At 41.9% G+C, this 22380-nt stretch overlaps 3 protein-coding genes across 9 annotated transcripts in view; 2 read left to right on the top strand and 1 right to left on the bottom strand.

The window, feature by feature from the left end:
* The first annotated feature begins 521 nt into the window (after window positions 1-521).
* Window positions 522-11852, top strand: noctb (nocturnin b). Its single transcript, XM_020596089.1, has 7 exons — window positions 522-1356; window positions 1762-1830; window positions 5344-5648; window positions 9115-9257; window positions 9373-9538; window positions 9808-10139; window positions 10211-11852. The coding sequence occupies exons 4-7, from the start codon at window positions 9123-9125 to the stop codon at window positions 10730-10732; spliced, it is 1155 nt and encodes a 384-aa protein (XP_020451745.1). The 5' UTR covers window positions 522-1356; window positions 1762-1830; window positions 5344-5648; window positions 9115-9122; the 3' UTR covers window positions 10733-11852.
* On the top strand, window positions 1900-4564 carry ccdc175 (coiled-coil domain containing 175). Its single transcript, XM_020596077.1, has one exon. It carries the CDS (start codon window positions 2235-2237, stop codon window positions 4449-4451), a length of 2217 nt encoding a protein of 738 aa, XP_020451733.1. The 5' UTR covers window positions 1900-2234; the 3' UTR covers window positions 4452-4564.
* A 96-nt stretch (window positions 11853-11948) lies between the features above and the next one.
* elf2b (E74-like factor 2b (ets domain transcription factor)) overlaps window positions 11949-22380 on the bottom strand; it is an 18797-nt gene continuing 8365 nt past the window's right edge. For 2 of the 7 annotated variants that reach the window (XM_020596079.1, XM_020596078.1), the window contains exons 2-10: window positions 21349-21490; window positions 20952-21207; window positions 16269-16379; window positions 15372-15554; window positions 14875-14961; window positions 14544-14739; window positions 14023-14427; window positions 13708-13885; window positions 11949-13523 (exon numbers count right to left, since the gene is read on the bottom strand). In XM_020596079.1, coding sequence (XP_020451735.1) covers window positions 12900-13523; window positions 13708-13885; window positions 14023-14427; window positions 14544-14739; window positions 14875-14961; window positions 15372-15554; window positions 16269-16379; window positions 20952-21207; window positions 21349-21420 — 2112 coding nt within the window. In that variant the 5' untranslated portion in view covers window positions 21421-21490 and the 3' untranslated portion in view covers window positions 11949-12899. The other 5 variants (XM_020596081.1, XM_020596080.1, XM_020596082.1 and 2 more) reach the window with 5 other exon arrangements.

The following is a 22380-nucleotide window of genomic DNA, read 5'->3' as shown; positions in this document are numbered from 1 at the left end:
TCAGTTTAACGTGAGGCTAATTACTTTAATTTGTGGAAGACTAGTCTTTTGCATTCAAATAAAATTCAATCAATACAATCACATCAGTCTGTTACAACACAAAATATTATCATAGGTAAATAAAACAACATATACCAGGCCTTTAATAGAGTGTTAAGAATTAGCAAAGGAGTAAGGAATATTTTTCACCTTTAACTGCTCCCAGTTGAAATGCAGCTTTATAAAAACCACAATACAGCCCGCTGTGACTGAATTTTGTAAGTTTAAAAAGAGGGAATGTACGTGTGCTATGGCAGCCCAAGCTATAACAAGCCTCAAATGTCGGTGCACATTTTACAGCCATCATTTTTGCTATGAAAGCACAGAATTTGGTGGTAAATTACCTTGAGTCTCAAACAAAGCTCCAGAGGATGTAGAGGAAGTAGTCTCGAAAAAATCTGCACCATGTCGACGTCTCAGATGACTTCTTAAATTCGTTGTATTTCCACCTTTTGCAAGCACAATTTTTCGGCATAAACGACAAACGGCCTCGCCAGAGTTCAAAGGCTGTCCCTTTTCATCTGCTTTCAAGCCGAAATACAACCACACGATAGACTTGCTTCTTGGTTTACTGATAAGATCCATGTTTTCTTCGGCTCTTGTGCAGGATCTGTGGTGGCTGCAGCCCTGCTCCAAGACTTGGGATGGATAGAAAGGACACTCCGAGAAATATGACGTCAATACACCTATCATTGTTATAATGGAGCGTTTTAAACGTATTAGCACGCTATGACTGTGGGCACATTGTAAATGGACTAACATGATACTACAATTCATATCATCCTGGCAAGGGGTCAACGTGGATCAGGGTGCCTTTTAATATCTGGCCAGGGATAGATAAAACGCTTTGTTGGTTAATTCTGGGTCATTACAGCTCAACTACAGTTTCTTTGATTTTTTTGTTAAATAATGAGAAATGTTCCTGCCAAATGAAATAAATAAACGAAATAATACATAAAGTGACCAGCGCATGTTGACATATTTAAGCATACCTGTGCTATTATAATATCAACGTTGTAACACTGTAACAAAAAGTCCAAACATTTTCACTGGCTATCATAAAAACACATGGGGTGTTAGACATCGAAAAGGCGGTACAGTTTCTACCTGCTCTGTTTCTATATTATTACGTCTTTATTTGCGGACCAACGACAACAAACTGCGACGGGTCAGGGTTGCCAGGTTCTGCTGGCTATCTATAGACTTGCACGAACCAAATGTCCTAAATGTCAAAGTGGTGAATTCACCGAACTCATGCTAGTTTTAAAAACAATAAGTGGTCAGTTAATATATTGCGTTTTACTTTTCATCAGTCAGGTAAAATATTCTTGTCTGATAACCTGGATTTGTTTCTGAAGGGTTTGGTGTATATATATCAGAAAAATTTGTAAATGGGTTTTTAAGAACTGAATAGGGAATAAACTAAGTTGATCTAACATTTTCCATGTAGAAAGACAAGCTAAAATGGTCAGATCACCATTCATTTCATCTCTCAGTCTGTTAGTGTGTGTGTGGTGTATTGCCCGCCGATTTCATGGCACTGGGTGAGGCTTTTTATTAAATCCCTAAAAGGAAAAAAAAAAAGCATATGCAATCACCGGCCTGTTGTGTGGCAATTCCCATAGACACTTTTCAACTGACTTCCGTGAAGGTTTCAACACTGGCAACACCCGGGCTAGTGTACACTCTTACTGCCACCCACAGTTTCGCTTTTGTTTTCAGCTCACAGGTCTTGGGAAGCAGAGGCTGCTGCTAAATATCTGCTCTGGAGTTGTTACATAGTTCAGTCAGGTAAGCAAAACCCGTGGTTTCCAACATTTAGAAGGCTAACTTAGATCGTGGTATAGCTAGATACACAGGTCGCAAAAGGCTCTCTGTTTATTTTATATGTATATTCGAATAACGTTACAGATTGTCGGTCTCAAACATAACGCTCTTGTGGGTAGTTACAGCCTTGGTGACCGCAACCGCTTGATATCGGTTGTTTGTCGTTTTAGCTGACAATTAGCCACTGCTGAAAACGTTTGGCCCCACTGACATGCCGTAGAATGCGGTCTTCTTCGTGGTGGGGGCAGTTGTTGCCATGGCGACCTCACACAAATTGTCGGTGTTGGAAACTAACCGAACTTTAAAACAGTAAGCGCACCTTGGAGCACCAGAAACACGGAATCTTAAAACAAATACACAGGAATAAAATGGCTTCCTCCTTGGTCCCCGACTTCCCGGCCGTTATGGTTGCTCTCGAACATTTAGAGGAACTGGTCAAAGAGCTGAAAGAGGAGGGAGTACCGTTCGCACCTGAAGTTAGCCTCCATCTGACAGAGATAGCGGCAGCTGCTACTGGACTGGAGGGTGAAAGACGTACTACACATGAACATTTAGAAGTGGAAACCATAGAAAACAGCAAGCTGAGACAACAAATTAACAATACACGTGAAAGAATGAGCCAGGAATTTGTGGCTGACATAGCAGCAGCTCGGGCATCTAATGCTGAAGAGACAGAGCAGCTGCAGAAAGACCTCAGCTTAGTCTCTCAGCTACAAGAAGCCACTGTGAAGAGGCAGGAGTCATTGTTGAGCCAAAATGAAGTTTTGCACCCTGAACGAGAACAGGTGAAGGCTGAGCATGAAAACATCATTGCTGTTCTCAATGAGCAAATCACCCTAAAATATCATTTGCAAATGCAGTTGGATCACACACGGGAGCAGATAGAGGAGCTGAAGGCTTGCATTGCTGCTGTTGAGCTGGACAAAATAACAACAAAGCAAAACATGGTGCTGGAGAAAGAGGCTTCCATTGTGAAAAAAGACAGCCTGTCCAGAGATGTGGACCAAGCCAATGTGAAAATTACAGAGCAAAAGGAAGTGATCAGAAGGCACACAAGTGAGTTGGAAAGAGTTAACCACAAGAAACAACAAACTCTTCATCGTCAGGGAGAGCTCATGAGTGAAATGTCCAAGCTGGAGAGCAATATACGTGGATTGACAGCATCTCGGTGCCAGTTTGAGAAGCAGCTGGAAGGGGAAACCCAAAAATATCAAGAGTTGCACCAGCAGAGAGAAATGCTGAAGAAGGAGTTGTGTGAGTTAGAGGAATCTTTCATCCTTACCATCCAGCACCTCAAAGCGAAAATTGCCACAGTGGAAGGTAAAATAGAGGAGGGTCGAGTGTCAGGGCTGCTGTGTCAAGAACACCTGGCTCAAATGTATGAGATATTTAAGTGTCGGCATGATGAGGAGAATGAAGTAAGGGCAGAGAATTTCCATGTCCTACAGCAGCTGAAACGGTCCAAGCTGCAGCTGGAGGAGCGCATTGCCTCTATAGTCAAACACAGCAAGGAGATCAAAGAGATGGACAAAAAGATCAGAGAACTCCTAGAAGCTGACAAAATCAACAAGCAAGTGTTTGAGAGGAATCAAAAAGAGTTGTGCAGTAGCATGGCTGCACAGAAAAAGAACCTCAGCCATCTTGAGGAGGAGAAGAGCCAGCTAGAGAAGCTCCTAGAGGAGGCAAAGAGGAAGCAGGAAGAGTATGTGGCAAAAATGACCTCTGACATCAGCATTGCCAAGAGGAGATACGAGGAGCTGCGACAAGAGGAGGCCCAAATTCAGATACTTCAGCCAGAGAGCGCAGATGCTGACTTGCTGTTGAGCCAGGTTTCCCAGTTTGAGGTGGAGTACACACAAATAGTTTCCAAACACCTCCAGGAAATAGCTCAGTCCACTACAGAGACCGAGAGCATCACAAGGAGAAATGAGGAGAAGCAGAGGGAGGTGGAGGAGAAAGAGGAGATTCTAAAGGAGACCGAGGCCATTTTGGCCAAGGAGCAAAGCAGGCACCAGGGACTTGAAACGTTCGCCTCCAGACTGAGGCAGAGGAAGATGGAGCTAGAGCTTTTGATTCAGAAGGTGAAGGGGAAAACAAGTGCTCTGCTTCAGCCCAAAGAGGAGATGAAGGCTGAGCTGGAAGTCTTGCGAGCAGAATACATTGGCGTGCTTGACAAACAGGCCTTAGAGCTCAGAGCTGTAGAGATGAGCATCTATGACAGCACCATGAAACTGGAGCAGGTCAACATGGAAAACAGCAGGCTGCGCCTCTGTATCAGACAGATGGCCGAGGATGTTGGCAGAGCCAGGCAGAACAAAGACCGATACTGGCAGGAGATCCACAAGTTCACCGAGGACATAAAGGCATTGTTGGAGAGTTTACAGGAAACCTGGGGAGAGGATTTGTCATTAACTCAGGATTATCAGAGCAGCGATGGTGTTGTGTTGCTGTCTATGAGTGCCTTGTTGAACCATCTGAAATCCAGGAGACAGCAGTTAGGAAATGTCAGCACACTCCTACACCAACAAATGTTAGATTTTAGCAAACGACTGGGAGACAAGACAGTTATAGACCAGCATAGCTGAGTTAAATGTCTGCTGATGTGTAGTATCTGTCAGTTCAAATAAACTTTATGTATGGGATGTTTAAGTTAATATTAATTTGTGATCAAATCTTTTAATAAAGGTCTAAGCAACAACATGGTATGAAGGCATGTCCGTCAAGTTTATTTTTATTGCGCAGAATTTACAAAAACGCCCAAAATGGCTCAAATTACATTTTGACACAACCCCCCTGACTGGAATTAAGTTACAGTAAACATCCGATCTGGGGCACAATTCACTCTTTCTTATTCTACTGACTGACAAAAAATATCTCCTCTGATATTTAAAAAAGTTTGTTTTATTTTGTTAGATCTGAGATTTATAGGGATATAAAAAATGAACATTTTTTTACTCGCGCATTTCTAATTTTTCTTACCGATGGGCTTTTTCATGGAAGACAATTTGACAAGTCACAGTAGGAAAGGCACATGCATTAATAATAAAACTAAAGTTAAGTACAGTTGGGAATGCAGGTGTGAGCTTTGATTTGATCTGGTTTGACAGTAATAAGGAAACTTATCGAGATGCAGTGAGTTGAGCTCATAACTCGCTGTATCTGTTGCAATTCTCTCCTTCTGCTTTTTCACTGGAAACATTAACCACTCTAAGTAAAACATTGGCTTTCTGTGCAGGCAGAACATGAGAAAAGCAACAAGTTAATGTTACCTATAACTTGTATACATCTCTTCAATAGCTCACAAATTTAGCACCTTTCTTTGCAGCTACATTTCTTAGATACACTCCATATATTTCCTAGTTTTTCTGTGCTCACTTGCTTTTTAGAATGTACCTGTTATTTTTGGCAAACCAGCTATATCTCTGGTAAATTTGTATTTGATTCAGTGTGCCTGAACCCTGTGGCTTTCCTTCTTAGGCTCGCTGCATGACGTTTGGTGATGAAAGACACTTGTTTCCTGTGTGACCCCTCCAGTGCCAGCAGATGGCAGAAGGGACCTGGCTTTTCTCTGCTGTGACCTTGCCCTGCAGTTAGAGGGTTACAAAAACAACCTACTTCCCTCTGAACAAATCACGCAGGCATATTCACACAGAGGAGCATTCCCTGCTTCTGTCTCGCTCACTAACAAGACTAAATACAGGCAATAGTAAGAGAGGCAAGACAACAAGGCAGATGCTGCACAAGAGGAACTGAAGAGACATCAGTTTATTCCAGTGAAGAAGGTAAGTAAACTTTGCTCTGAACTCCTCTGTGTCATCTGATCTGGCAGCTGTAGTATCTGTAGTTTTCTTGTATGGCCAGACTCATAGCATATGCATGAAGCAGTATTTTGCTCATCTGCATCTTATCATCTTCAGTGTTCTCTGTCGCATTGTGAGCTTGATGCCAAAACATCGTTCTCTTGTGAGGAGTCGTATCAGAAACACAGTAGTTCATCGCTGCATTTTGGTGTTGGTCTGTGGAAAATGTTGTATCTAAACTTGACACCAATTTTTACAGGATAATATACAATTGCTTCTACTTAAAACAAGTTGTTGTTTTTTTTTTTTAGGTACAGTCCCAAGTTGAGTTGTCTTTCCAGTTACAAATACACAGTTCCCTTGAAAGTAGATACTTCCCTTCCCAAGCTGAAAGCCCACCAGTCCTCTTCATATTTTAATAATACAAGACTACATAAATCTTATAATTAGACCTTTGATAATGAGAGAAGGGCTCTCCAAAATGTATTTTTAGCATTTACATTTCAAGTCCAGCCACAGGGATAAAGGATTTTGCTCGCAGATAACTTTGTTTTTAAGAGTCAGAACAATCAAACTCATTATTTTTTGTAATACGACCTCAAAATTGTTATAATAACCTGCAACTAATGTTTCTGGTGAATGTAAATAGGGAATTAAGTGACTATGTAAGAATAGTAATGATTTATTGATATAACAGGTTCCTGTTTTGTGTTTTGATTTATAGTAGTGACACAATGCTTTTGTTCCCATTTGGACAGAACATTTGGATCAGATTGGACAAAGTGTACAGCTCTGCTATAAAGAACACTAGTTAGAGACATCAGAACAGCTTTGATATCTTCACTGCATTGCACGTCTCAGTTCTGTCTGTTCTCATGTTTAACGATCCACCGTCTATACTAATACAACTTGAATGGCTTTATGCTGCAGTGTGTGGTCAGACAGCTTTACAGGGCAGGAGGCTGTCGTTTTAAAGGTCAGAGAGTAAAGCAGCAATTTAACACCACAAACTAGGTAACACAGATGATGTTTACTTTCTGGTCCATGAGACACCACATAGAGGTACTTCATATGCATAGAAGAAGCAGCTCTGTAAGTCTGCATGCTACATGCTAACCATTGTTAATATGCTCACAAAGATAGTGTTACCATTCTGATGTTTAGCAAGTGTAATGTCTCCTGTGTTCATCATTTTTTAGTTTATTTAAAAAAGAATCAGCTAAAATATAATTATATTGTGTTACAAAAGTTTATATAGTGCTGTAGGGAAGACAACCCAGAATTTGGTATCACCCTGGTTCCACTGACAAAAAGCCATTGGGATTTTTCGGTTTATGACACTTGCACGTTTTGATGTTTGAAGCCCAAATACAGTCACCAGAAGTAAAAAGCTATTGTTAGGCCATAAACAAACTACACCACAGTCCCATGACTTCAACATCTCCTCTACAGCGTCCAACTTGTAATTTGATTTTGCATGCTTTCCTCTTCTACAAAATCCTGTTAGTGTGACCTGATGTAGATAGTGATCATGACTGTGTCAGTTACAATAGTCCCCAAGTGCACGAGTTTAAAAATAACAAGGCTATAAAGGCGAGTTAGTGACTAGATGAGTCTTCATGTTTGGTGTGATGGCGTTTAATGTCCCAGACAGCTTCTGGAATCTGATTTAGACACTTGTTAGCAACTCGGTTCCAGGTTTTAGGACTCACTACTACAGTGCTCTGTTTTTTAAATCTCATGACTCTTCTTTTATAGGCTGCAGTGAACAGTGAAAGTGAGATTTCTGTGTTCACACAGAGACAGTACATCTGTCATTAGCTCATGCTGCAGTGAAACCACGCTTAGCCAGTTCAGCTGACATTAGCACACAGTGCCTGTTTGGATGACGGTGGCATTTAAGGGAGGTGTGCAAAGTGCACAGAGCTGTGAACAGTGATGGAGGCTTTGGGTAAGAGGCAGCTATTCTTTATCTTCCTGTAGATGAGGTTATGTTATGTGTAATTTAAATATACATATCACAAATGGAAGAATGTTGAGGTGACAGTGAAGGTTTGTATGGATTTAATCAAACTAGTCTGGCTGGTGCCAGCATGTATGCGGTGTAAACATGGACCTGTATTAATTGTTAATATTAATGACTGAAAGAGTCTAGGTGTGTGTGTGTGTTTATCTAGATGCAGCAGGGTTTGTTTATGTTTAAGATCTGAAGAATTCATATTGTTCTATCTTTCTGAAAATGGTTGTGCTCTAGGACATGGTTGGTTTTAGAAAGTTAAAGCATAAATTGTAACTAAATAGAAATATTGGGGTTTTCTTTATTATTCTTACTGCATTGAAGAACAGACAGGCAGCCTGATGTCTCTTGGCAAAACAATAGTTATTCTGACCCATTTTTGGTTTGATTTCTTGCAGTTCAGGGTCGTATAAACAATCAGCAAGCATGTTAAATTCTCATGGAAGCATAAGACGGACAGATAGTGTCTATGTGCATGTTTTTATTACACTCTGTGGACCTTTTTTTCCCACTGCCATCATTGCAAGGACATTTTGGGCAGTTCTCACATCTTCAAAGGGCTGTTTGAGGATTAAGACTATGTTTGAGAGTTCAGGTTAGAATCAGGATTAGGTTAGGGTAAGGGTGGCACTGGTTGCAGCACTGGGAGGCATATGGTTGTGATGGGTAAGGTTAGGGTAATGGGCTGGGGAATACACAAAGGCACGACTCTGTGTGTGTGTGAGAGAGTGAGTGAGAGAGAGACTGTGCTTATCAACAAGGACTGACCTCTGCAAAGTTAAAGCTATAATTTAATAGTACAAGTTGCTTCCCATTAGTCCTGTTGCTGTTGCGATGGTCATCCACCAGTATGTGGTTTTACAGTCGTTTTTGATGTAATTTAAAGCTGCTACAGTCAGCATTTTCATATTAACAATGGATCAAATGACTGTATAATGTGAATAGGGTCTCGTAATGTGAACCTACCGAGAATTATCACCCAGCTCTGCAATTTGCCTCAGCTTTACACGGTGTTTTAGCATCTTTTAGCTCATTGTTTTTTCCTGTCCAGTAACTTTAATGCTGTAATGATGATATGCCATTGTTGTGTTTACAGTTTCCACTGCCCCCACATGGCCAAAATATTGTTTTAGGTTAGAACTGTGCCACCACAGAAACACAGTGGTAGAGATACTGTACATTAAGGACCAAAGTAGACGACGTGCTGTGACAGTTTGTCAACTCAGTTTTTAAAACTGTCATCACTCTGACACATTTTAGGAAGTGCCGGTCTTATTCTTAGGTTGCATTGATGATTTGTATGCGAGTCAACGGATGTTCTTGAAGGAAGTCAAAAGGCGAGTGGAGCTGTAATCATACAGCATTTAGACATGAAGTGAAAAAGCATTTGGTCACTGTTCACCATCCCTGTGTGGTGTCCCTCTTTATCAGCGTGTCCGATGGGTAGAGGGGCCACCAAGCTGTTCAGTGCCCTTGCTCAGACCTTCAGCGGCCACTCTCCTCTTCCACTCCCTCCATCCCACCTAGACCCCCATCAACCTGCGGACACAAAGCTGGAGCTGGATTCCTGCCAGGTGATTCCTCCTCTTCTGTTAGTACCTTCTTCAAAAACAGGGTTGATGTGTATACAAATCTTCCCCCGAGGTAAAATGCAGTCAATGTCAGGTTTCCTGTCTCGCTGGCTTGCAGGAGCAGAAGGGGTCCCTTATATGCCCCCCTATCTCATTGGAGCTACTTCAGCAGTGTGAAGAGGCTCTTGGGGACGAACCACGTCGCTTCCACAGGGAGTTCATTCACCTCAATGATGGAGACAGCAGCCCCATCAGGGTGATGCAGTGGAATGTACTAGCCCAAGGTAGTTATAAAACTACAGCCTAATAGATTGCATTGGATTTTATCTTAATAAATGTGGGGAATGTTGGAAGTGGGGTGGGTGGTATTTAGATGATGTCGTGTGTTCTGATCATACATGTGTCAAACTAAGATTGTTCTCCTTTAAGCATAAACATTTCCAAATTGTTGCAACGAGAACCCTAATCAGATGCTTGCTAAGATAAACTATGTAGCGTTATCAAGTTCAACTCCATATTGAAATCAGCTCTTCCTCTTTCTTCTGTCCTTCAGCTCTGGGTGAGGGACTTGACAGTTTTGTCCAGTGTCCCATGGAGGCCCTCAGCTGGTCACGCAGGAAGTACCTCATCTTCGAGGAGATCCTCACCTACCGTCCTCATATCCTGTGTCTGCAGGAGGTTGACCACTACTATGACACCTTTCAGCCGGTGCTGGCAGGTCTGGGTTATAGCAGCAACTTCTGCCCTAAACCACAGTCTCCGTGTTTGGGCTTGGAGGGCAACAACGGCCCTGACGGCTGTGCGCTGTTCTTCGATCAGTCACGATTCGAGCTCCTGGATAGTGGCAACCTGCGACTCTCTGCCATGAGGCTTTCAACCAATCAGGTGGGCAGAATTTCACATAGTTTCATCAAAAGCTACTCACAAGCACCTAACATGCTGCCATCTTGCCACAGGTTGCCGTGGTGATGATGCTACGGTGTCGCAGCACTGCAAGATGCATTTGTGTGGCTGTCACTCACCTGAAGGCTCGTTCTGGCTGGGAGTGGCTCCGCAGTGCCCAGGGCTCCGATCTCCTGCGACACCTCCAGAACTTGGTCCAGAAACACTGTGGTGGGCCCACGGGCGTCCCCAGCTCTGACATTCCTCTGCTCATCTGTGGCGATTTCAACGCAGTCCCAGCTGAGGAAGTGTACCGGCGTTTCATCACTTCACCTCTGAGTTTGGACTCTGCCTATAAGAAACTCAGCCAAGACGGTTTGACAGAGCCGGAGTATACAACATGGAAGATCAGACCCACGGGGGAATGCTGTGCCACTCTGGACTACATCTGGTATAGTCAGGACATGCTGAGAGTAGACGCAGTGTTGGACATGCCCACTGAGGAACAGATTGGACCAAACAGGCTTCCGTCTTTTAGCTATCCATCTGACCATCTCTCTCTGGTTTGTGACTTTACCTTTAAGGAGAAGAAGTGAAAAACAAGTGGTGAATCTATACACAAGAGGAGATGGCTCTGAGAAGAGGCAGAGTCGAGGTTGGCTTCCTGTGGGTTTCACTCCACGGGAGAAACTATGAGGATGAAGGCAGGAGGCCTAGAACCAGAGTGGGCAGCGGTAAAGTCAGGTTAGACCCTGCAACGACAGTCTACCTCCCCTAACTCTGTCACTGTGCAGTGTTCTCTGCACCAGGTTACCTTCGTTTGTACTCAAGCATAACTTGCACAGTGAAACCGAGTAGTAGTTGTACTTTTTAGTTATCAATTAAAAATCTATTATCAAACTTTAATTGAAACTGCAGTATGTTTTGCTTCACACAGCAATGTACTACAGAGTCACTGAGAATAAAGTGTTGTTTTTTTTGTTATATATGTGATGACTAAATGTTATGATTGCTACTTGGATTTACAATTTCTTCTCATTATTTGATGTTTGGGAATTAAAAGGTTGTTTCATCCAATAAAAATATTTTCTTATATACCTTTAACAATGTACATCTATACATATAGTTTTGGTTTTAGCTTCCACATCCTCAGATTTCTATCTCCACCTGAAAACAATGGAGACATGAAAGGAATTTTAGCTTTTATGACTTGAAAATTTCAACACCAATATATCTACAGATCTCATCTGTATTCACCAGCATTAATGTCTTTTGGGCTGCAGTGTAATAAGACATCACCCTGGCAAGTGAAACGGTAGTTATGATATTGGGCTATACAAATAAAAATTGCCATGTATGAACAAAGTCTGAAGTAATTAAACCACATTCATGTGAGCCAAAGTCAAATCCCAACAGAGGATCTTACACATAAGTGCCAATGTAAAATCTTAAAAAATTGACATAACCAAGAGGAAAGTGTCACATTTCAAATATCAGTAAAATCTACTTTAATACACTTTGAAACAAGAGTACAACAAAATAGAATATACTTCAAATGTTGAATATACAAACAGTTCAGTCTGAACACAAACATCTTTCTCTCTAGCTTTCCTCTTAAGACAATGAAATGTGGGGGCAGAAACACTGCTCTCAGTGTGAACTAAAGTGACCTGGATCTGACCTTTGATATTTTCCCACGGCCATTTTGCATAATCTTGTTTTCTATGCCTTTCATGATGGATATAATTGCATAATTTCCATCTTGATCTGAGTTTACATACATTCCTATTTCTATTCTTTTTTTTTTTTTCCCCCCCCAAGACTTGGCAGCATGCGTCAGCTCTAACTCATATAATTCTTTGCATGTCCATGCAAACTGTCCAAAAAATATAAGATTGAGAAATAGCCAGGACCTTTTTGTTTTCTGCCTGGAGGACACAATAGAAGCAATCTGGCCACTGGTCTACATGTGTAGGAACTAATAATACAATTATTAGTTCCTCCTACTTTCAGTAATACTGTGCTTGGTACAGGGTATCAAAACAAAAAACAATATTCATCTTACCATTCAGACAACATATGAAAAAGAAAATTAAAAATCTATGGATGACCTGTTACTTTAGCTCCATAAACTGTATAGTATATATATATGTATGTACATACATGACCATTTCCTGACATCTTTCAGCTCCACTTTCTTTCTTTCTCTCCCTCTCTCTCTCCATAGCACCACCCACACTTGATCTGCACAGTGATAGTTTTAAAAAAAAGGGAAAGTTGCTGGTTTTAACATCTGTAGAGGCAAACAAATGCACCCTGCAAAGCTTCAATACCCCCCCCCCCAAACACACTTTTTGGTTGGTTGTAATTATTTGCCTCATTTTGTAGTGTTCAGCTTTTTATCTTTTCAAGGATTTCCCTAATTCGAGTCAGTGATAGCAATCCGTTTGGAAGGCATACATTGTAGTGATTAAGGTTGGTCCCTTTACCTTTCCCAGCAAGTCCTTTTCAAGTCTGTGTATTACTATGTTGCAGGGATCTGTACACAAACACCTGTAGAGGTTTCAGTGTGGTTCTGAGGGAGCCCAGCTTAGTTCAGTGAAGTTCTAGGCAGCAACAGGAACAATGTGGAGAGGCCTTCAGGAGTCTTTAAAGTCTGACAGACTGCTGCTGGTTATTACATGAGTAAAAACAACTTCAGGCGTACAAACTAACACTCGCTGGCAGAGAATGAGAAGACAGGTATTGGTAGATGTGTGTGTTTCAGCACTCAGGCTCTTCTGTCTTTATCACATCAGGTGTTTCTAGTTTGAGAACCACCTCAGCATCCACAGTCTCTGACTTGATGCTCTGGATAGTTTTGAGGTTCACCTGGTTCGGGTGGACTGCCACCGTCACTGGCACCTGCACAGCCTGCATCTGGATTGCACCAGCCTTCAGCTTCTCCACTGCGACTCCTCCGGTTGCCGGCACTCCAATCACAAGCTCTGAACCGTTAATGACACCGCTAATGATATGAGGCTGTGCTGCCACCGACTGACTGGCTGTTGATGCCGTTATCGCCCCTGCCCCACTTCCAAAACTCCCCGGCTGTGACACCACAACAGTCTGTTGTTGTGTCTGTGTTGGCACAGTGAGTCTCATCACCGGTGTTCCCGGGCCAACGTTAACAGGTGCCAGGGCCCGGACCGTCAGGGGACTCCCAAGGAGGCTGATGCCTGCTGGGGAGGCCCCAACACTGGGCTTATTAGTGCCTGTGGAGGTCTGGAGCTGACACTGAGCTAACTGATGGGCTGGGATTGTGATGATCTTGGCCAGTTGGACAGTGATCTTCTCTCCATTCTCCGCTGTGGCTGGGACCATGGTAGGGATGGCCTGGATCACAACCTGCTCAAAAAACACATAAAAAAAAAAAAACATCCATGAAAGATAAAGACAGACTTAAAAGCAAAAATGTTACATTTAAACACTGCTAAATTTATAAGCAGGGGATCTGCAGGGTGCACACAGTTAAGTTCAAGACTGTTCAAGGTAGCTGCTGGTCATTGAACGGGTTTCCACATGTACATACTTTCTGTTGCGAGTTGGCATTAGGGGCAGCAGCACCAAGAGCAGAAGTGCTGGTGAGGAGGGTGGTGTGGCGGGTTGCCCCTGTTGTTCCTTCTGGCTGCTGCATAGCCACTGTAGAGATCTTCTGACCCAGCGATGTTGTCATGACGACAGGCACCTGCATAGCCACCCGCACTGTCCTGTGGATGAAGGATAAGACAGCACAGAGCCAAAAGTCAGTCCCTCCTTGGTGGGGAAATATGCCCTAATATACCTAAGTTGAGACACAAATGTAATGTCCAAGCTGAAGGGCTTGATCTCTCAGCACGATTCTGACCTGGGCCCAGTAGCAGTTGGGATGACAGCTGTGTGAGACTGCTGGGTATGACTCCCATCTGTTGCTGCTGAAACAGTCATTATCCGTGGAACCCCTGCTGCACCACCTCCTGCTACTGTCTTGCTGCCTGTAGCAACAGGAGTTTGGACCATGCTGGCTTTGTTAGCGCCCCGCAGGATGTTAGGCTTCTTGGATGACGACAGCTCGGCCACCTGGAGCAGCATGTCTGATGGCGGTGGCACACGCTCATATGATGCAGCAGTGTCTGAGCCCATCATGTCATCAGGGGCAAGCATGTCTGCCTTGTCATCGTCAATGATGACAATGTTTTTGGGCATTTCTTTAAACTGGTAGACCAGCCGCTGGCCCTCTACCTTAGCAAGAATGCCACGCTGGTAGTAATACCTGAGGAGAAACAGTGGTCAGGAGTTATGACATTGCTCCCCAAAAAATACAAATATGAAAGATTTACCTGAAAACTCCCTCAAACACATTGACATGAAACCGCAGAGCCTTCTTACCGGAGTGCCCGTCCCATGGTCTCGTAGTTCATGTCTGGCTTGTTCTTGTGCTTGCCCCACAGCTTTGACACAGCCTTTGAGTCAACCAATTTAAAGATGCCCTTCTCCCTCTGTGTCCACTTGATGTACCTGGGACAGGTGTTCTTGTCCTGAAGGAGGTCCAACAGGAACTCCCAAAGATAGGTGGTGCTCCCTGCTGGAAATCCGAGTTATATTAACGCCCTGCTAAAAGCTTATCCATCTCAGTCAGAGCTTAACACATTAGAAAAGCAACAGACGTCTGTATGCATCTATGTGAATGTCAACTAGAGTGATTATTACTATTTGATACCTTTTCCTTCTCTTGGTTTCTTCTTGATGGAGAGGTCCGGTGAGCTATTGGAAATAGCTGACTGATGTGTCTTTGACTTCCGTCCAGCTACAAAAGAAATGTTTTAAAGCTGACTTAAACATTTGTTTCAGTAATGTGTACTGAGGTACAGAATACACTGACCAATGACACTCAGCTAAGACTCAAAAGTAAAGGTCTCCCACTAGGTGGTGCTCTGGGATCAAGACATGATGGGACATGAACAGTGTAACTCAGGGCTTTGGCTTGAGGTTTGTGGCCTGGCTTGTGAGGACAATTACAGAGCTACCAGAGCTTTTGCAGTTCAAACTTAGCTTGAAATGATATAAACATAGATTTTCCTTTTTCTAAAGCTCACCTCCCTGCAACATGATGAACAAAAGTTAAAACACTATTGCAGATGACTTCACTGCTACTGATTATTGAGGGTTCACTTTCTAGGTTGAAACAAAAACAAATGGCAAACTGTCTTTGTCTACCTCTCCTCTTCCTGACGGGCTCATTGTCAGGCTCTGGCTCTTCCAGCAGGGTGACCATCTCCTCCTCTTCCTCCTCGCAGCAGTCCTCTGTTGATATCTCCACCTCTGTCTCTGTAATCATGTCTGGACGCATGGCAGCATGCAGGAAGTCTGGTGTTGCTATGCATGGTGGGATAAAAGCTTCTGGATAAAGGAGAGAGTGAGGGAAGAGGTACAATTGTGCTGTGATGCAGTGTTATAAAGTTCTGATTACAATTTTCACTATTGTGTTTTGTTGCTACTTAAAGCACCCAGTGGGAAAGCAAAAGCTGAAGAACATTTATTTCACAATTTTGGTCCTTTACATCAGGCTTACAATACCAGTGATTATCTACTTAATTAACTAATACTTATGGTTTTGGAAAGGAATAAAAGGTTAAATTAAGAAACCAGAGCCATAACATTCCATACATAACAAATTCCTTGTGTATAACATACTTGGCCAAATAAAGGTGATTATTATTATAAGATTTACTGTTGAGCATTAGACCTTCTCAAAACTACATATATGAGATATAAGAACTGTTTCAGCTGGAATACATTACTTTTTGTCTGTGTAACCTTCAGCAAAGGTGACAGAGCAATGAAAATATTATTGGTCAGTGGCCTTTAGTTAAGGCACTGAAATACTCCACAATATGAATGTCTCTTTCGGCTTTTTCCTGTTTTTCGGGGTCGCCACAGCAAATCAACTCGCATGTTGACATTTGGCACATGTTTTACGCCGGATGCACAATACTGAATAAAGAAAATGCTCCATTAATTATGAAACCTTAGAAATATTTTCACGCAGAATCACCTGTAAATGATGAAAATATCTATATAATTTTACGATTATTGTTTGTGTGTGTGAGATACCTGGGCTGCGCTCCTCTCTGAGGCTGGAAGGTGAATCCATGTGTAGCAAAGCTTCTGCGGCCTCTATGGTCTTGTCAGAGCAGTGAACACTGCCGTGAACAGAAGCCTCCACTAAAACACACAGAGGCAATTAGCAAACACCCTTGGAAAAAGAAGGTTACTGGTTGAGCCCAATCAAACCTGTTACTACAAAATACATGAGTTTCAGGTTATTAATACCCACAGAGAAAGACCAAACAAAAAGAATAAACTGTTTTTATCAATTATCTGTCAGTTATTTCACATTATTCACAGTTATGCATATGTTGAAAATAACATGCAACTATATGGCACCTTCTAAATCCAACTGCTTTTGACCCACTGATAAGGCATTTTCAGAATTCAACACATTATCTCTGATCCAGACACAGTACAACATGGTGCAAAATCACACTTGCATTTTTTCTTAGCCTCTTTATATTTGCTGAACTAGTTGTTGTGACTGCTTGTTATACTGCACCTTTGGATTTTGTTTCAGGCTGTAATATATTAGGACTGTTAAGTATACTTAAGTGATGTGAGGAAGCATTCAGAGTCAACTAAAATGCTTTGGCAGCATCTACAACTGCCCTTCAAGATCAGCATGCAGAAATGTCACTGACAGGCATTTATCTTAAAAGCAGCCCCCGCACTTTTTTTTTTTTTAACTATCACATGTACAATAACACACCATTTAATTAAAAAATGCAACTCAGTCTGTTGTAAAAGAAATGGTACGTGGCCATTCGGAGGCCCTGACAAGGTACCCAGGGCACCTGCTGCTGGTGTCAATCACTGGTGGGAAATCCGAGATCCTGTTACACCCTGCACTGTCCATGTTTGGCTATATCACTGAGGCAACAGGCACTGCACAAGGAAGAGAAATGGGCTATGTTTAGATTGTCCCACTCATTCAGTCCCTCTCACAAAAAACAGGACATGCTGGTGGCCATCACAGCAGGAACCATAAAGCCTGCTATGCATCCCTTGAAACCAGGCAGCCATGCTAACAAAACTATTTCAAGTCTGTCTAAATTATTAACATGTGGGTTTATCCTTAATTACTAAATAATACAACGCCCAGAATTTTGTAACAAAAGTACATATAGAAGAGTAAAAGTATTTGAATGTATAGGCAAAAATTTTGAAACTTAGGAGAATGGCTGTTTAAAACCTGTATGTAACGGGGCCAAGAATAGCAGCAAGTCCGTCAAAAAATAGTGCTGCTTCTGATGACTTCCGTGTTTACACTCCTCATCCTTTCCCTCCAGATCTCTTCGAAGACGTTCACAAATCCTCTTGTCACTCAACACCCACCTCACCCCCTATTGGCTCCTTCTCAAATAACATCCCGCCCCCTTTTAAATCTGATTGGGCTCATGCTTACGTTTTAACTTCAAGTCAACCACTATTGGGCTAAAGAGATAGTCAATCAAAGACATGTCCTGCCCCCTCACATAAACAATGCTTCCGCCATCGAAATAAAACAAAAATACTTTTAAAATTTCGATTAAACAAGTGGAAACGAGGCGGTGTTCTCACAACACACCGCTCGTCAACAAACCTGCAAAAAACGCAAAACGCGTATTTTGCAGTTAGGTATGTCGAAGGCTGAAGCCGCACTTCAAACAACTGAAAGGAATAAAGCCAGTGAACCAGGCCATCCCACGCTCCAGTCAGAGCACAATAACGGAAACCGTGATTTCTGAATATCATACCCTTTTGACATTGGACATGTACAAAATGTGCTCTCCTCACCTAAAACATAACTTTACAATATTACACTCCTTACGTTTTAGAACTAATGAAAATGTTATCCAGAGACTTGACTACCGTAATAAACTAAAGTGAACCCCGATTAAGTACCAAGATATACGTCAACCACAACTGTAACGGGGTTATATCAAACAGGGTGTACTGGAATTATGATGGTAAAAATAAACCCCACATGTCCTTCCGACTCAGACAGCGTGGCAAAGACGTAGGAAACACAACATCTTTACACTTCCTGGTTGTGCAGAGCCGATCTGCAAACCGTTATTCTAGATCAGAAAACTAGATCAGATGAGAAAACTCTGCTCCAACATGCAAAACACACTTCGTGCAAATAACTACTTATCTGTGCTAACTGGCAGTGCCTGCAAACGTTTTTCTACTCTTACACCGGGTTCGATACACCGTGTAGCAACGCCATGCAGGTTGCTACCAAGGTGATCACTTCCTGATTGCCCTCCATTACTTCACCACACTACTTAGCGTACGAAGCCGCAGCGGTCGAGGTTAAAAGCACAAGCCACGCGTTAACGTTAGCTCCCGAAACGAGGTTAGGAGTACAAAAATACGTTACCGGCCCTGATGAGTAGGTCGAGCTGATTTGCGTGCCCCTCATGCTGTGAAGTCGCCATGTTTTCACTTGCTGCAGATTCACATTGACTTCTCACTGAATTGTACGGGAAGCTACAACCTCAGATCACTCCGCCGCTAATGGGAAATCTCATCGAATTCAACGAGATGTATTACGGCGTCAGAGAAGTATCCCTCCGCTGCCAACACAGGAAATCCTTCCTTCGCCCTCTTGCGTTGCGAGTACGTCACAAAATGCTGTACGGTATTGACTGCTTTTCTGAAGTCAGTGGACAAATACATCTGTTACACAACAAAGCTCCAGTCTGCACAACGAATTGCCCGTTAAAACTTGTAAACAAGCGTACATCAAAACTACTTCCGCTCACAACAATGAAGAAAAAATGTTTTGCAGTGACTGTAATGAATTTGTTGCTCTAAACTATGGATTTGGATTACTTCACATCATGTGTTTTGTTGCCTTTTTTTATACAAGTCAAATGCACTGCAACAGATACATATCAGTTACAGCATAGCTCATTATCAATTCCATAACTCAGACTGCTTCTTTTTTAGAAAGCAAATAGCCTGTGTGGATTATGCAAAATATTAGACAAAAAGTAATGGAATACTAAAATGCAAACTGTGTCAAAACACGACCTACACTCACTCTTACATTTGGGTTGACAGCTCTACAGGATTGTTTCCTACTGATGTGCAATAAACACACCAGTGGAAATGCAAACTTTTTTCCTGTGATTTTTTTTTTAGATATCAATAACTTTGTTTTTATAAGATTAAACAAACAACAGGATTACATTAAAATATAGCAATTACTGTATGTATTTATAGTGGACCATTACGAACACCTTTTTTCTCAGCTACCCAGTACAATCACATTTACAGTAATTCCAAAAAATGAACCACTTGTAGAGTCAAGCTAAACATAAAATACACAATTAAATACTCTTCTTCAAAATTTCTGACATCCAAGCAGACAAAATGTGCAAATTTATGTAGTACTAAATCATTTCTTGGTAATTATGACAACTTCCTGTCCTGCTTGCTGAAACGTCAGATTTTGATTTATGCACAAATAAAGCTTAGGGAAAGCTAAGTTCAATATTATACTGCCTCGATCTTTCAGTCTGTTTCATACTTACGAACACGGCACTGGATTAGACACTAATTACCATTTTAATAAGGGATTAATTAGAGATTACTGAGATAACACTGGACACCTCAACTGTTCATAAAAAAGCAGCTGTCCAAAAAACTCCACAAGGTGGCAGTGTGTGGATACAAAGGTGGCAACCCTCAGACTTTATCAGACAATTTGGTGCTGGCAATAGAATCATATGACATATTCAGACACATTCCCCATTTCAGCCCAACCACAACAAACCAACACATGTTCTAAGCCTGAATATATGAAACCAGTGTGTGAACTTTAGATCCAGAGTTATTTGAACTCGTACCCTGTCCACATTCTCTAATCCTCTAGATCTATAATACACCAGATGGCAATTTTATTTCAAGGGTGAGGAGACACAGAAGGCCAAGATGTACCAATGGAAAACAGAAACATTATAATAGTATAATGTCTATACCTAATTATGTAAAGTGCCCTTGAGACAACTGTTGTGAATTGGTGCTACACAAAAAATTGAACTGAAAACTGAAGGCAATGATTAGTACTAGAAAAAATGCACCACAGTCTACACACTGTACTACACCATAAATACAAATACAGAACAAAAAGCTGTTGAGCAGTAAAACAAAGAATGAGTGAATTCTAACTTTAACTGCCATTTTTAGTTAAGCTGTCAGTTTGACCAACAATTCTGGCAGTGGCACCAGCCCAGTACGTATAAGTGTAAATATTTGCAGCTGTTTGAACAATGGCGTGTCTCTTTGTGGTAACCTGAAACTATTATCAGTCTGTTAGCTGAAGCAAAACTGGAGTCATAAATCCTAGTCCAAACTGAATGTAAAGAGTACAACAGCGGGTAAAATTTCTTTTTTCTAATAACATGAAACCTTAGTGATCTGGCTGACATAGGAACTGTGCATCAACAATGGTAACAGGATACAGAAAATTAACTCCGATTTCCCAGCACCTAAAGAAAGGGTAAAACAGGGCACTTAATGATTGAGGTTTGCTCTGGCACTCTGGTAGCAGTGTGTGTGTGTGTGTGTGTGTGTTATGTCTTGCAACAGAGACTGTATGAGAGTTATCTGGTGCATTAGCCTACAGCGCAAAAAGGAAGAGTAGGAGGGTAAAACCACTCTCTGATAAATACACAAGTATTTATGTCTCACCTGCCTCCCCAACTGTCTCCAGCTCCTGCTCATCGCCGACTTCCTGCACCAGGTACACCTCATTATCATACACCAACACCTGGGCTGAGTAACCTTGCTCCTCAAGCAGGCTAGCACCAGGTACCTCCTCTACTATGACTGCTGGGTAGTCCTCAGCCTCGTCTCTGTCCTGTACTTCTTCATAGGTCTCCTCTGCTTCACACTCGCCTTCCACCTCTCCCTCCAGTTCTAGATCTGCCTCACACTCTCCCTCCTGCTGGGGAAAGGGAAAAGAGCAAGGCAGTGGAAAACAAGTTTACTATAAGCATGAAGTAGAAACAAATTAAGTCAAAAATGAGAAAAATAAAGAATTATTGTAAACGGTCATTACAGTTCTGCTTGGCTGTGTCCAACCCACCTGTTGGTCCTCTTCAGCTGTAACATACTCCACCACTGTTCCACCGGTGTCGACCAGCACCACCGAGGTCATGACTCATACTCCTCAGGGATCAACACTCACAGCTCCACAGTGCCTCTGCCCAGTGGCCCCCACCCGACACCTGGAGAAAGAAGGTGCACTTGGTAAACAAAACTTCAACATGTTCAAATCCATGATGCAGAAATAGTGAATGACCAGAGTTTGTTAAGAGTGAGCTTAATAGTAATAGAAGTCAGGTCATTTCCTTATGTCAGACTTGTACGGTGTTCTTAACTAAAACAATGAATCCCTACCACCCTCAGACTTTTTTTTATTTCCTCATAGGAATCCATATGGAAATAGTTCAGTATTTTAAATATGTGTTTATTCACTTACCAGTGCCTGGTCAGTTTTAGAGGTACTGACAGTTGGACTCTTTTACCTTTGAACAAAGCTGGGCTGGCTATTTTCTTCTATTTACAATCTTTATGCATGGCAAGGCTAACAGGCCCTGGCTTCATATTTACTGTACAGACAAGCGTGATATCAGTCTCCTCATCCAACATTCAGGAAGGAAGATGCTTTTTTTTCTTTTGAAAATGTTAAAAGAAAAGAATCACAATGTCCAGCTGATTAAAAAGAAAAAGCTTTGCTGATGAAGTGGTAAATGTTGACTACTGATGCCTGCCAGCCTGAACAATTCTATAGAAAATAAAAGTAAGCTGAACGAAACATAATCATACTTTCATCTACCTGCCCAGACTACAGTGGGTACGGAAAGTATTCAGACCCCCTTAAATTTTTCACTCTTTGTTATATTGCAGCCATATGCTAAAATCATTTAAGTTCATTTTTTTCCTCATTAATGTACACACAGCACCCCATATTGACAGAAAAACACAGAATTTTTGACATTATTGCAGATTTATTAAAAAAGAAAAACTGAAATATCACATGGTCATAAGTATTCAGACCCTTTGCTCAGTATTTAGTAGAAGCACCCTTTTGAGCTAATACAGCCATGAGTCTTTT

The sequence above is a fragment of the Monopterus albus genome, unplaced genomic scaffold (assembly GCF_001952655.1).
Source record: "Monopterus albus unplaced genomic scaffold, M_albus_1.0 scaffold29.1, whole genome shotgun sequence".
NCBI lineage: Eukaryota > Metazoa > Chordata > Actinopteri > Synbranchiformes > Synbranchidae > Monopterus > Monopterus albus.
This window is presented reverse-complemented; position numbering and strand designations above follow the sequence as displayed.

Bases quoted from the DNA above. Each gene is read 5' to 3' on its own strand.
- ccdc175 (XM_020596077.1), top strand. From the start codon at position 2,235: ATGGCTTCCTCCTTGGTCCCCGACTTCCCGGCCGTTATGGTTGCTCTC.
- noctb (XM_020596089.1), top strand. From the start codon at position 9,123: ATGGGTAGAGGGGCCACCAAGCTGTTCAGTGCCCTTGCTCAGACCTTC. The intron at 9,258-9,372 runs GTGATTCCTCCT...GCTGGCTTGCAG, and splicing joins TGGAGCTGGATTCCTGCCAG to GAGCAGAAGGGGTCCCTTAT. The intron at 10,140-10,210 runs GTGGGCAGAATT...ATCTTGCCACAG, and splicing joins TGAGGCTTTCAACCAATCAG to GTTGCCGTGGTGATGATGCT.